We start from the raw sequence: 12,131 nt of genomic DNA, 5'->3' as shown, positions 1-12,131 counted from the left end.
TACACTGGGGCGTCTATTGAGCCTTCCTAAGACCAAGGACTTCTCCCATTTATGCCTATTTTTTTTAAAAGTGAAAACCCATGCATACATATTCTGTTTAGGACAATTGGAAGGATGTTTTGTAGACATCTCAGAACCCCTGAAGGATGCCCCTCCTATAATAATGGTCAAAAGACTATTCTCTGTTTTAAAGACCAGGCTGGGATTCCTTCTACAAGATCACCTCAAGATGCCAACATCCTAGTGACACATGAGCAGCTTCTGTGGTTGTGATCCAGCAGGCTTAGGCCACACTTACACCCCCAGCATACCTTCATTGTGGGCATAAGGTACCAGGACTATGTGCATTCAGAATGCAAATAAGGGGTTTTGGAAGCTTGTTAGATTTTGACAGAAGATTGCTGCAGGTTCAGAATTGCTTCCGGGGATCTCCCAATGGGGTAATGCCTAAATGGAACCAGAATGGTTACTTGAGGACCTTATAAAGGTAGGGAAAATAGCAAGATGCTTCCTAGGCTTGAAAAGTTGCAGACCCCTATATATAATTCTATGAAAAATATTAACATGTAACAGTAATGCAGTAGGCCTTGGGACTATCCCTCATCCCAGAGTATGTGGATGCTGGGCTTAGAGACTTAGAGATGTCTCCGTGCTTCTGGGTTTCAGTCTTTCTTGGAATGATTGCTCTTTTCTGCTTGCTCTGTCCTCCTTCAGAGAATAGGACATTATCTTGACATGGGCCATTTCTTGGGCCATCTCTACTCCATCTTTATCCCTGCACATCTCATAGGTGGGATAAACTGTGTCTCTAAACTGGAAGTCACACCTGGCAACAGGATGTGGCCACTTCAGTCTCCATATCCCCAGGTGCTCAGGGTCTCAACTAGAGTCACCCCCATAGACTCCCAGGAACCTCCTCACCCATTCCCAGTTCTCCAATAGTCCCAGAGATGCTCCCTACCTATTTCCATTCTGACTCCCAGCCCTCTCCCTCATCCCTTCCCACATCTGTTCCCCATCCCCATTCCCCTCCTCAGCCTCTCTCCCACATTTCCCTCCGTCCATCCTCCAAACTCACATCCTATCTAACATGCAATGCAGCTACAATCCTAAGAGTGAAAAACCATGCCAGGCAAGAGAAGGGAATTGTCTATAGAGGAGGGAAGATGGTGTGAGCAGAGGGTGTTAAATTGTCAGACTTCTCCAGAAGACACTGCTGCTCTGAGAGCAGGCAGAGCGTAGAATACACAATTCCAGAGCTGGCCTCCAACCAACCAGGGCAGACCAAGTTAATTTTCACAGGTAAGAGGTTCAATAAAAGGCAAGTCCTCTCCAGGTATCCACAGCTTCGTCCAAAGGCCGTTATAACAAACATGGGGACAACAGTACAAGCCAGGTCCAGTGTCCAAGTCTGGATGGCCTGTCTGCTCCTGACATTTGTTACCACAGTAACTGGTAAGACATACTCCCTGAATCTGTGAAGTGGGGCTTCCAGCTCCATGGGAAACCTGAGGAATGAGGGGACTGGAGTGAGGCAGTAAGAGTGAATAGCCTTCTCTGGGAAGGTGCCCAAAATAGAAGAGTGCAGGCATGGTATATCCCTACTGGGCAGGGTTATTATTATCTATATGATCTATTTATTCATTTTTTATAGACTGAACTCAGGGGCTTAACATATGAAGAAAGCTCCAAGAATAAGCTATATCCTCACTCTTACCTTTATGTTTTAAAGTTTTAATCAGTCATGGTAAAATGAAAAAGAATGTCATAAATGAAGCCTACTTACAGATCACTGAAAAATTGGGGATAAAAACAATCCCCATGAGGACATACAGGGGAGCCACAAGATGACAGAACAAGTAGTGGGAAACGGGGAGAGACTCCTCCTCCTTGTTCTTCATCATCATCATTCTCTTCCTCCTCCTGCTCCACCACTACTCCTCCTCCTCCTGCTCCTGGACCTACTCCTCCTACTCCACATCCTCCTGCTCCACTACTCCTGCTCCTCCTCTTCTTCTTGCTTTCACAAGTGGGCAAGAATAAGCAATGCAGGCTAAGCAGATTGGTTGACTATCACACCTTAGTTAACATATGAGTAACTGAGGTTCATGCTGGGAGCAAGTCTGATTCAGACTAGAGATTGGGACACAAGGTAAGGAAGAGGAAGTCAGGGACAATCATGGAGAGAGAGCCAGGCGTGCTAGCCACACACTTGTATTCCTTGCACTGAGAAGGTAGAGGCAGGAGGATCAGAGGATAAAGGACAGTCTCCTCCATCAAGCACTTTCAAGGCCAGGGTGAACCTATCTCAAAAACAAATAATAATCATGAAGGTAGCCACTTGCTGGAGAGCCTGGCCATAATGCTGGGTGGAGAGTATTCAGAGTAGAACCCAACAAATAGACGCTGGAGGAGCAAGTCTTCCTTTATTTTAAAAGTCCATTATTTCCCCCACCCCTTCATGGAGGCTGTAGAGTCACCACCCAATGAACCTTCTCTCCCTGTCTCAGGACCCAAAGTCAGTCACCCTGAAGTGGATACCCCCCTGGGTCGTGTTCGAGGCCGGCAGGTGGGTGTGAAGGATACAGACCGCATGGTAAATGTCTTCCTGGGCATCCCCTTTGCTCAAGCACCACTGGGACCTCTTCGGTTCTCAGCTCCACTCCCACCACAGCCCTGGGAAGGAGTAAGAGATGCGAGCATCAATCCCCCAATGTGAGTACACCTGCAGGAGGTGGGAAGTGGGCAGGGTGGTGAAATTGCTGTATGACAGGGTGTGTGGAGCTGAGGGCTGGCCCTGGGATTTCCCTTGGCTGCAGGTGCCTTCAGGATGTAGAGAAAATGAGCAACAGCAGATTCACCCTCAATGAAAAGATGAAAATCTTCCCCATTTCTGAGGACTGCCTGACCCTCAACATCTACAGCCCCACTGAGATCACTGCAGGGGACAAACGGCCGGTATATAGTCCAGAGGACCCCATCCAACTCGACCATGGCAAATGACCTTCTACAACCCTGTTTCCTAAACACTTCAGAAGTCCTTAAAATACCCTGGGCTACAAGGTGAGTGGCTGTTGTCCAAGAAGCTTGGGCCACTGATTCAAAGGTCATTTCTCTAGGTCATGGTATGGATCCATGGAGGCTCTCTGCAGGTTGGCTCCTCCACATCTCAGGATGGATCAGCACTGGCTGCCTATGGGGATGTGGTAGTTGTCACTGTCCAGTATCGCCTTGGGATCTTTGGCTTCCTTAGGTGAGATGACCATCCTGGAAAAGGACGTTGCAGCCCTGAGGAAGGCTTTCTCATGAGAATGTGAGGGTAGAGGGCTTGGGGAAGTGGATCAGACAATAATGTTTGCTTGCCATACAAACATGAGGACCTGAATTGGGTCCCCAACATTTATGTAAAAGCTGGGTGTGGCTGTACATGTCTGTACATCTCAGCACTAAGTAGACCCAGTTTCAAAAACCAAGAGGCAAAACATTCAAGCAAGATGCATAGTGTTGATTCCTGACCTCCACACTCGGCAGAAATTTATATATTCATGCACTCCACATTCATACCACACAACAAACATCACACACATACACACAACCAGAAACACACACAGAAAACACAAGAGGAAGGGAGGGGGATGGTGGGAGGGAAGGAGAGAGAGAGAGAGAGAGAGAGAGAGAGAGAGAGAGAGAGAGAGGGAGGGAGGAGGGAGGGAAAGAGGGAGGGAGGGAAGGAGGCAGGGAGGGAGAGAGGGAAGGAGGAATGGGAGGAAGGGAAGGAGGGAGGAAGACAGACACAGAGGCAGAGACAGAGACAAAGAGTGTCCCAGCTCTCCATAAGAGAATGGGGCCCAGTCAAAACCGAACCTAAATACTGAATGTGAGCAAAGGGTGTTGTCTCTGGCTGGGGCTAGAGTCCTAGCAGGGAATAGGGACAAAGAGCAACAAGCTCTTAAACATCGAAGAGCCAGCTCTGACTGGCTGTCCTGCGACATCCACCCACATCACATACTAGAAAAACAGGAGATTCACAGGCAAGCAAGGACAGGGAAGCAGAGAAGTGCACTGGTGACTGACTCAAAGCAAATGTGCAGAGTATAAGAAAAAATATGTCTGGGAAGCTATCTTAAGCCAATCAGTGCCACTCCCTGTCCCTAGCACTGGAGACAAGCACATGCCAGGCAACAGGGGATTCCTGGATGTGGTGGCTGCTCTTCGCTGGGTCCAGGGGAACATAACCCCCTTTGGGGGTGATCCCAACTGTGTCACTATCTTCGGTAACTCTGCTGGAGGCATTATTGTCTCATCCCTGGTGAGTTTCCACAAAGAACTAGCAATCAAGTTACATCTGGGAGGGCTTCAATGGCCCACAACATCCACTATCCTCTGCCTCCTAACATGTGTCCTCTCTGCTATTCCCAGCTCCTGTCTCCTATGTCTGCTGGGCTCTTCCACAGAGCCATATCGCAGAGTGGGGTTGTCACCACCAAAATAATGGAAGTGTTGAAACCATGGCCTGAAGCTCAGGTCTGCCTTTCCTTCACTCTCTTACCCTAAGTGTGCCTCCACAGCCGACCCTGTGCTAACCTTTGGGTCAGATGTGGAGAGGAAGGAGTATCCACTAGGGAGTCACTGATAGGCTCAGAGACAATTGACTAGTGCAGCCCAGGAGGTAGGCAGTCAGACAAGGCTTTCTAGAGGAGGCCACCTCTGAACAGGTTATCTCTGGTCCTTCTTTGGAGGCATTTTTAGGGATCTCTCTTTTCACCAAGGGAGCCCTGTATTCCCAGCTATCCTTTTACCTGAGTGATCTGTTTTCTTGGGAAGAGTAGCCAGAAGTCACCAAGCAGTTCCCTAATAGGAACAGTGTGTGCAAAACTTCAGGCATATAAGACAGGGATGGGGCACAGAAGCAGGAAGCCATCAGGTAGGAAACATGCAAGAAGGGAATGTTCTAAAGGACTGGAGGGTAGTACTGGGAGCTGACAGACCAGGTCTACGAGGAAGTTTGGTCAGAACACAAAAGGCTAGGAGAAGCAGGGCAACAAGTCTAAGCCACTCTGAGTGGAAGATGCAATAGCAGCAGCAATCCTGGAGGTCAAATCAAAGGAGATGGTGAAGGTAAGTGACAGGTTATTTCTCAACTGGAAAAATGAGCCAATTCAAGCCAGACTCCATTGTATTAAAGGCATATTTGTTGGGAAGCTCAGTTTGGGTCCAAGGATTGAGGAAAGTGTGGGGAGGAGAGCAAGAGGGTAAAGGTGGGTGTGTTCCCTTAGAAAGAAGAGAAGGAGGAGAGACCAAAATGGTTGGATTTTATAGGGAGTAGCCTTTGAGGGATGGGCAGCCCAGCCCTTAGACTAGAAAGGTTAGGGTTGGGGCAAAGGCATTCCAGGTATTAGTTGAGGGATACTGGGAGAATTTGGAGGCCTTGTCTTTGATGCAGAAAATATGAACCTCAGTCCCTGTCTGGGTCTGAAACCAAACAGTAAGCTCTGGAGACACTTATGGGATAGTGTTACCTTGGGGTGCTTTGGAGTAAGTGAAGGCAGGCTAAACCTATCATTTACCAGCTGCTGATCCCAGGCCCTAGCTGTGATGGAGGAGTGAGCTGGGTATCTTAACTCTAGGTTTGAGGGATAACTCAGAAACCTCAGTGGGACACATTGCTTCACATCTACCCAAAAGCAGCAGCCTACTCCTCACCTCACCACGGAGGAGAGAGCTTCCTTACCACAAGTTCCAAATCTCATCTGTCTCTCTGCAAGCCATTCCTCCTGCCTCTTAGCCCTGCTCCAGACTCAGCACCCCTTCCATTCTTGGCAAGACATGACCCTGCATGGTGTTATGAGTGCCTCAAGCTATTACTGAACTGTAAAAGGTCATAGAAGGGAACACTGGAAAGGGATCAGCCTCTTGGGTTGGTAGCAGGTCTCTCCAGGTAGCCTTGGACCCAGACAGTGGCATCACAGCTCAGTACAGGGAGCAGTAGAGTGGGAAGTGAACGATGTGTGTCTGAGAGGCAATGTTCTTCTGACTGTCCCCAGAACTTTGCCAACTCTGTGGCCTGTGGCTCTGCATCCCCAGCTGAGCTGGTCCAGTGTTTGCTGCAGAAGGAAGGAAAGGACCTTATCATGAAGGTATGCCTCCTGTTGGGGGATGATGACCGTGTCACATAACTATACTGTTTAATTCCTATGTAATCAGTAGACATCTGTCTTGCTCTTTCCTGCAGAAAAAGGTGGACATTTCCTACACAGTCAATGACTCCTTCTTCCCACAAAGGCCAGAGAAGCTCCTAGCAGACAAGCAATTCCCCACTGTGCCCTACCTCTTGGGAGTCACCAACCATGAGTTTGGCTGGCTTCTACTCAAAGTGAGTGAGTGACCTTTGGCAACTGTGCTCTTCAAGACCCTGCCTGAGTGGCCCTCCCTATACCACACCACAGCAGCCATGGCCTGAACACTCAGGTCATTCCCATTTTGGTAGGTGAGAAAGCTGAGACTCAAAGCCACTAAGCTTCCTTTTCACCAACCGAATGTTCCTGTGTTGAAGATACAGCTATTGCCAAACTGATCTTCTGGGAAGTGCTAACCCACAGTGCATTCATGGTGGTGAATGGTTAATAGACCCTACTCTACTCAACTGGGGCTTGTGACCCTGTGCCTGAAAGACTAAGGTTTCAGGCAGCATTAAGCCCCAGGAGATATATCCAGCCTTCTGATCCAGCCCAGGTACACAGAGCCCATAAGAGTGTCTCTACTGTGCTGTGTTCCTGGGAGCCTTGTTTCATCCACTATTTTCTCTTGTCTCTTCATCCTCAGAGAAAATTTTCTCACCCTCCCATGATGTTCAAGACCAAACACAGGTCCTCTGGCTTGCCAACCAAGGACTCTGCCCACAAGTATGCCCCTGAGCCTATCAATTGTTTTCAGTGGCTGAAGCTTCTCACAAAAGATGGGGCCCATAGTGTTTCTTCACTTTGTGGTTTGAGCAGCTGCTAGTGTGGGCCACTGGAGCTCACAGTGTTCTGTTCTAATGATGCCCTGCTGTCAAAAAGAAACAGAAAAGAAAGAGAGAAAGAGAGAAAGGGCAGAAGGAAGAAAGAAGGAGAGGAGGAGAGAAAGAAAGAGAGAGAGAGAGAGAGAGGGAGGGAGGGAGGGAGGGAGGGAGGGAGGGAAGGAGGAGGGAGGGAGGGAGAGAGAGAGAGAGAGAGAGAACACGAACGAACTTCTTCTTCTCTTGACATTGCCCCATTGAATGTTAGTCCACCACAAAAATCAGCTTCTAGTGCCAGGACTTGGACATACATGAACTCAGTCCCACGATGATCCTAGGAGGCAGGTATCTGCCATGTATCATTCACAGATTTTAAAACTGAGGAGCAAGAAGTTCAACTGGCTATCATGAAGCCAGTAAATAGTAGACCTTGAACTCAAGGACTCAGATGTCAAATGCTATGCTATGTCATCTAAGCCAGGCACTGCATGCTCCTGTTGTCCACTCAGATGGCAGGGGTAGGAGGGCCTCAAGTCTGAGACCAGCCTGGGCTACAATGTGACCTCTTATCTCAAAAACAAAAATACCTGTAACAGAAAAAGCCAACACTTGATTCAATTGCCTGAGGTCTTTGTTTGTTTCTGGTTTAGAAGCAGGGTCTTGTTCAATAGTCCAGCTACCTTAAAACTCACTATGTAACCCAGGCTGGTTTCAAACTTTAAGCTGGTTTCAAACTCCCACCTCAGCCTCTCAAGTGCTGGGGTTACAGGAGCCAAACTATCAGGCAACATGTGATGCTTTTAACTAGAGCACTTGAGGTTGTGAGGTGAACCATGGGGGACTTGAGATCCATCACTAGCATACTGCAAAAAAACTCAGGCATGGTGCTAGATGTCTATAACCCAGTGCTGGGGAGGAAAAGCCAGGAGGATTCCTGGAGCTCACTGCTCAGCTGGTCAAGCCGAACTGACCAGTTCCAGGTTCTGTAAGAGACCTGGCTCACAAAATAAGGTGGAAAGAGATTGAGAAAAATAACCAGCATCAACTTCTTACCTACACACATCCATATGAAGATTAACACATACATGTGCACAAAACACATAAATACATGAGCACACAAACACATGTGCACATATGTGCACACAATCACATATACATAGAGATACAAAAGGAGAAGAGATATATTGAACAAATGTTATCCTCCCTGGTGGTACTGCAGTTAGCCTCTGACACCTGTATACAATGCCACTATCCTAAGCACCTCAATTCTCAGCAGTCAGAAGTCTCTCTGTTATGGATTTAACAACCCATGGCTCTATCATGAGTTTGTGCACACTGGCCTAGAAATATTCTTTTCCTCAAGCCTAAAGATGAAGGACAGTGATTGAGCTATCCTATTCCCCACAGTTCTATAATATGCTGGATAACTTGGAACATTTGAGCCAGGAGGACCTGTTGGAGATTTCAAGGCCATTTTTGGCCCGTATGGTAAGGCAAGAGGAAGGAAGTAGGGGTTGCTGGGCACCTAGTACAAGTCTGATCCACTCCTAATGCTGCTTACTGGCCAATAAATCTCCTGGCCTAAGTCTTAATTCCACTAAAAATGAAGAGACCGGGGGCGGGGGGTGACTATCATCCCAGCATTCAGGAAGCTGAGGCAGAAAATAAGACACCAGCCCTGATCATCTCCAGCTCTCCAATCCTTCTGAGCCCACAGCAAATGGAGATGATGCTTCCTTCTCACCTAAGATCTCCTAGAGAATCTGGACATTGCATGCAAAGAGCTGCCCAGATATCCAGAGAGCATCTGTGTGTGTTATTGTCTTTAGAAACCCCAGAGCCCTCTCTATCATACAACTTCATTGCTGCTCTCTGGAATTGTGTGGTACCCCGATTCAGTGTATCTTCCTGATTAATTACCACACTCTGTGCTGCACACTTCACCTAGACTTCGCAAAAAGTTACAAGGTAGACACTGACTTTCACTGCAATTCAAATACCTTCTTAAGGTGCTACAGCCAAACAATGGCCACAGGACTACACTGCGCTTATCCTACCTTGATAAGATCTCTTAAGAAAACACCCCAGGGAGGCAGAGAGATGGATGGCCACCCCCTGGAGCATGAGTCCAAGGATTTGAAAGAATCTGTAGTGGAGGATATGGGGATCCGTGGGACGTCTGCCTAAGCTGTGTGATGTGACATTTCACCCCAGCAACTGCCCCCTGAGATACTGCTCACCATCATAGATGAATACATAGACAATGGCTCAGATGAATCAGCTACAAGGTATGCCCTCCAGGAATTGCTGGGTGATGTCACATTGGTCATTCCTACCTTGAACTTCTCAAAATACCTTCAAGGTAAGCCAGCCTTTGCCACCTTCCCTGCTTTCCCTGTAGTATTGCAAGTGACATAGCTACCAATAGGTACAGAGTCCCTCTTATGATTTACATCCTACACTCTACAGCCACCTTCAAGACCATCCCAGGAGTGGCTAGTACCTCAGGCAGGATATGAAACAGAACTTGAGAGAGATAAATTGACTTATCAAAGGTCAACCAGCATACTCTTTATTAACTCTGTCCCTGAGATTTATTCAGATGGCAGTCAATTCAATGCTTGCCCTGTGAACCTGACACTGTCCTATATTAGGCACATGTTCTTAACCTTGTGACTTCAGGCAAGATGTCAAGGTCCTCTCTGGGCCTCACAATCATCATTTATAAGGTGGGAACATGAGGAATGTTCATCAAAAGCAGTGGTGTGACCACTCTTAATGCTGTGACCCATAAATACAGATCCTCATGGGGTAGTGATGCTCTTCGGTAAAATTATTTGGTTGCTACTTCTAAACTGTATTTTGCTACTATTATAAATTGTAAATAACTGATGTGCATGATGTCTGATAGGTGACTCCAAATGAGTCTTGGCCCACAGGTTGGGTACTGCTCCTCTGATGATCATCCTGAGTACAAAAACAAATGATACACCACATTCAGGTCAGGTATGATAACGTTCATGCCAGCACTTAGGAAGTGGAGACAGTAGGATCAGGAGTTTAAAGTCATCTTTGGCTATATAGGAAGTTCAAGGACTGCCTGGGATATATGAGACTTTGTCATTAAAAAGCAACAACATCCACCAAGCAATCCCAGGAATGCTTGCCATCCATCTCTAGTCTGTACCACTCTTCAGATCAAGATGTATGCCACTACAAGCTTGTGTGCCACATGGACTGATTGAATTGTGGGCACCTGACATGAATCCTGCCTTCTCTGTAGATGCTGGGTGCCCTGTTTTCTTGTACGAGTTCCAGCATACACCCAGTTCTTTTGCGAAATTCAAGCCAGCCTGGGTGAAGGCTGACCATGCGTCTGAGAATTCCTTTGTTTTTGGAGGTCCTTTCCTCACTGATGAGAGTTCCCTCCTGGGTAAGAACAGACAGACATCCCATCCCTAGGCTACCATGTTCCAGATATCTCCAGTCAGTGCCAGGGACCTGTGGGGACAGTCTAAGCCTCACCTGATTCTAAACCAAATTTGTCCCTCCTACCAGCCTTCCCAGAGGCCACAGAGGAAGAGAAGCAGCTGAGCCTGACCATGATGGCCCAATGGAGCCAGTTTGCACACACAGGGTGAGTAGGTTACACAGGGAAGGCTTTGGGCCTATCTGCATCTACCCAGGGCATAGAATCAACCTTTGGTTTTCCTTCATTCCTCTCACTCAGGAACCCCAATGGCAAGGGGCTGCCTCCTTGGCCCCAATTAAACCAGTTAGAACAATACTTGGAGATCAGTCTAGAACCACGGACTGGGGTGAAGCTAAAGAAGGGCCGGCTACAGTTCTGGACAGAGACACTGCCCAGAAAAATTCAAGAATGGCACCGAGAGCAGAGGAGCAGGAAAGTTCCAGAGGAGCTCTGAGGCCAGACCTACCTGGACCTTCCTGACTGGGACAACCCAAGAATAGTGGCATCCAAGCAGGGCAAATACAACTTCTTTCTGTTTCTGCTCAGACTTTAGCCTGGACCACGCTGCTGTGAGCCCAAGTTTCTTAAATCATCAGCCCCTGCAAGACCAGTATGGTCGACTACGGAATTTTACCACTCTGGTTTCTACTTCTTGATCATTGAACATACTGCTGTTTCTTCCTAAAGTGACTTGAACCCTTGCTGTATGGCACAGTCCAACACATTAATAAAGCTCTTCAGAAGATCTGTTCTCTTGAGAAACCTCCTCTGCCTTCTCTAAGCTGCATACATCCATTAGAACCCAGTCTACCATGTACTCACACTGTCCATGTCTGAGTCTTTGTCCCTCCCACAGGAGGTCTCTGAAAATGATAGTAGACAACCATGGCAAGATTAGGCAAGACCTAGAGGCAAGGAGTGACAGACAGAATTTATGACTCGTGAATCTGTGGTTCTGTGGTTTCTAGATTTGAACCCAGACCCCTCAGGCACCAAAATAATGATCCATCCCCCATGGATGTCCATCATGGCCAGGAAGGTGACCTCCAAAGGCATAGTTCTAGTGTCGTGGAAATATTATGACACAGGGCCAGGACCTTCTCTCTGCTGATTGGTCTTTGTTTTCACACAAAGCAGAACAGAATCCAGCAAGAAAACCCTCATCAGATAACAGTCTTTACCTTCAGGGCCTGGCCTTCAGGCTTATAGACAAAGGACAGGAGCCCCTACCTCACCTCTCAGTAGCAGAGAGCAACCACAGCAAAGCCTTGCATGGCCCCATGGGACCCACCGGGACACTTTGGTGTAGGTCAGGACAAAGTGTTTGGTGACTGGTTCAGCAGTTAGCACAGCCTCTTCAGCACCCTCTCAGGCCACAAGTTTGCAGAGTAGGTTAGTGTCCTTTTTAAGAAGCAGTGTATCATTCCCTTAAAACATCTGGATTTTTGAGGCTGAGGAAGAGGTACCCCATTGATAGGACATCTGCTCAGCATACAAGATAGACTATTCAAGACCCAGCATACATTAACAAATAAATCTGCATTTTTATTGACTTCATAATACCTTGTCTACACTATCCCAGCTCATGAACTTGAGTCCTACACATAACTTTTCTGTCAGACTGTTTCCTGGCTGATGCCTCCATGAAAAGTATTTGTAACT

At 47.5% G+C, this 12,131-nt stretch overlaps 1 protein-coding gene across 1 annotated transcript; it reads left to right on the top strand.

Moving 5' to 3' along the window:
• Positions 1 to 1,370: 1,370 nt before the first annotated feature.
• Positions 1,371 to 11,231, top strand: LOC110288331 (carboxylesterase 3A). Its single transcript, XM_085843651.1, has 13 exons — positions 1,371 to 1,455; positions 2,511 to 2,715; positions 2,820 to 2,958; positions 3,120 to 3,253; positions 4,156 to 4,309; positions 4,420 to 4,524; positions 6,045 to 6,137; positions 6,233 to 6,373; positions 8,405 to 8,485; positions 9,212 to 9,359; positions 10,281 to 10,430; positions 10,556 to 10,634; positions 10,728 to 11,231. The coding sequence occupies exons 1-13, from the start codon at positions 1,374 to 1,376 to the stop codon at positions 10,921 to 10,923; spliced, it is 1,707 nt and encodes a 568-aa protein (XP_085699777.1). The 5' UTR covers positions 1,371 to 1,373; the 3' UTR covers positions 10,924 to 11,231.
• The last annotated feature ends 900 nt before the right edge of the window (positions 11,232 to 12,131 follow it).

The sequence above is a fragment of the Mus caroli genome, unplaced genomic scaffold, assembly GCF_978045245.1.
Source record: "Mus caroli unplaced genomic scaffold, Mus_caroli_1 scaffold_10, whole genome shotgun sequence".
NCBI lineage: Eukaryota > Metazoa > Chordata > Mammalia > Rodentia > Muridae > Mus > Mus caroli.
Note: the sequence above shows the minus strand (reverse complement) of the source record. Positions and strands in the feature narration are given on the sequence as shown.

Excerpts from the sequence above, each read along its gene's own strand:
- LOC110288331 (XM_085843651.1), top strand. The coding sequence starts at position 1,374 with ATGGGGACAACAGTACAAGCCAGGTCCAGTGTCCAAGTCTGGATGGCC. Across the intron at positions 8,486-9,211 it reads GGCCATTTTTGGCCCGTATG|CAACTGCCCCCTGAGATACT; the intron begins GTAAGGCAAGAG and ends ATTTCACCCCAG. Across the intron at positions 10,431-10,555 it reads TGATGAGAGTTCCCTCCTGG|CCTTCCCAGAGGCCACAGAG; the intron begins GTAAGAACAGAC and ends CCCTCCTACCAG.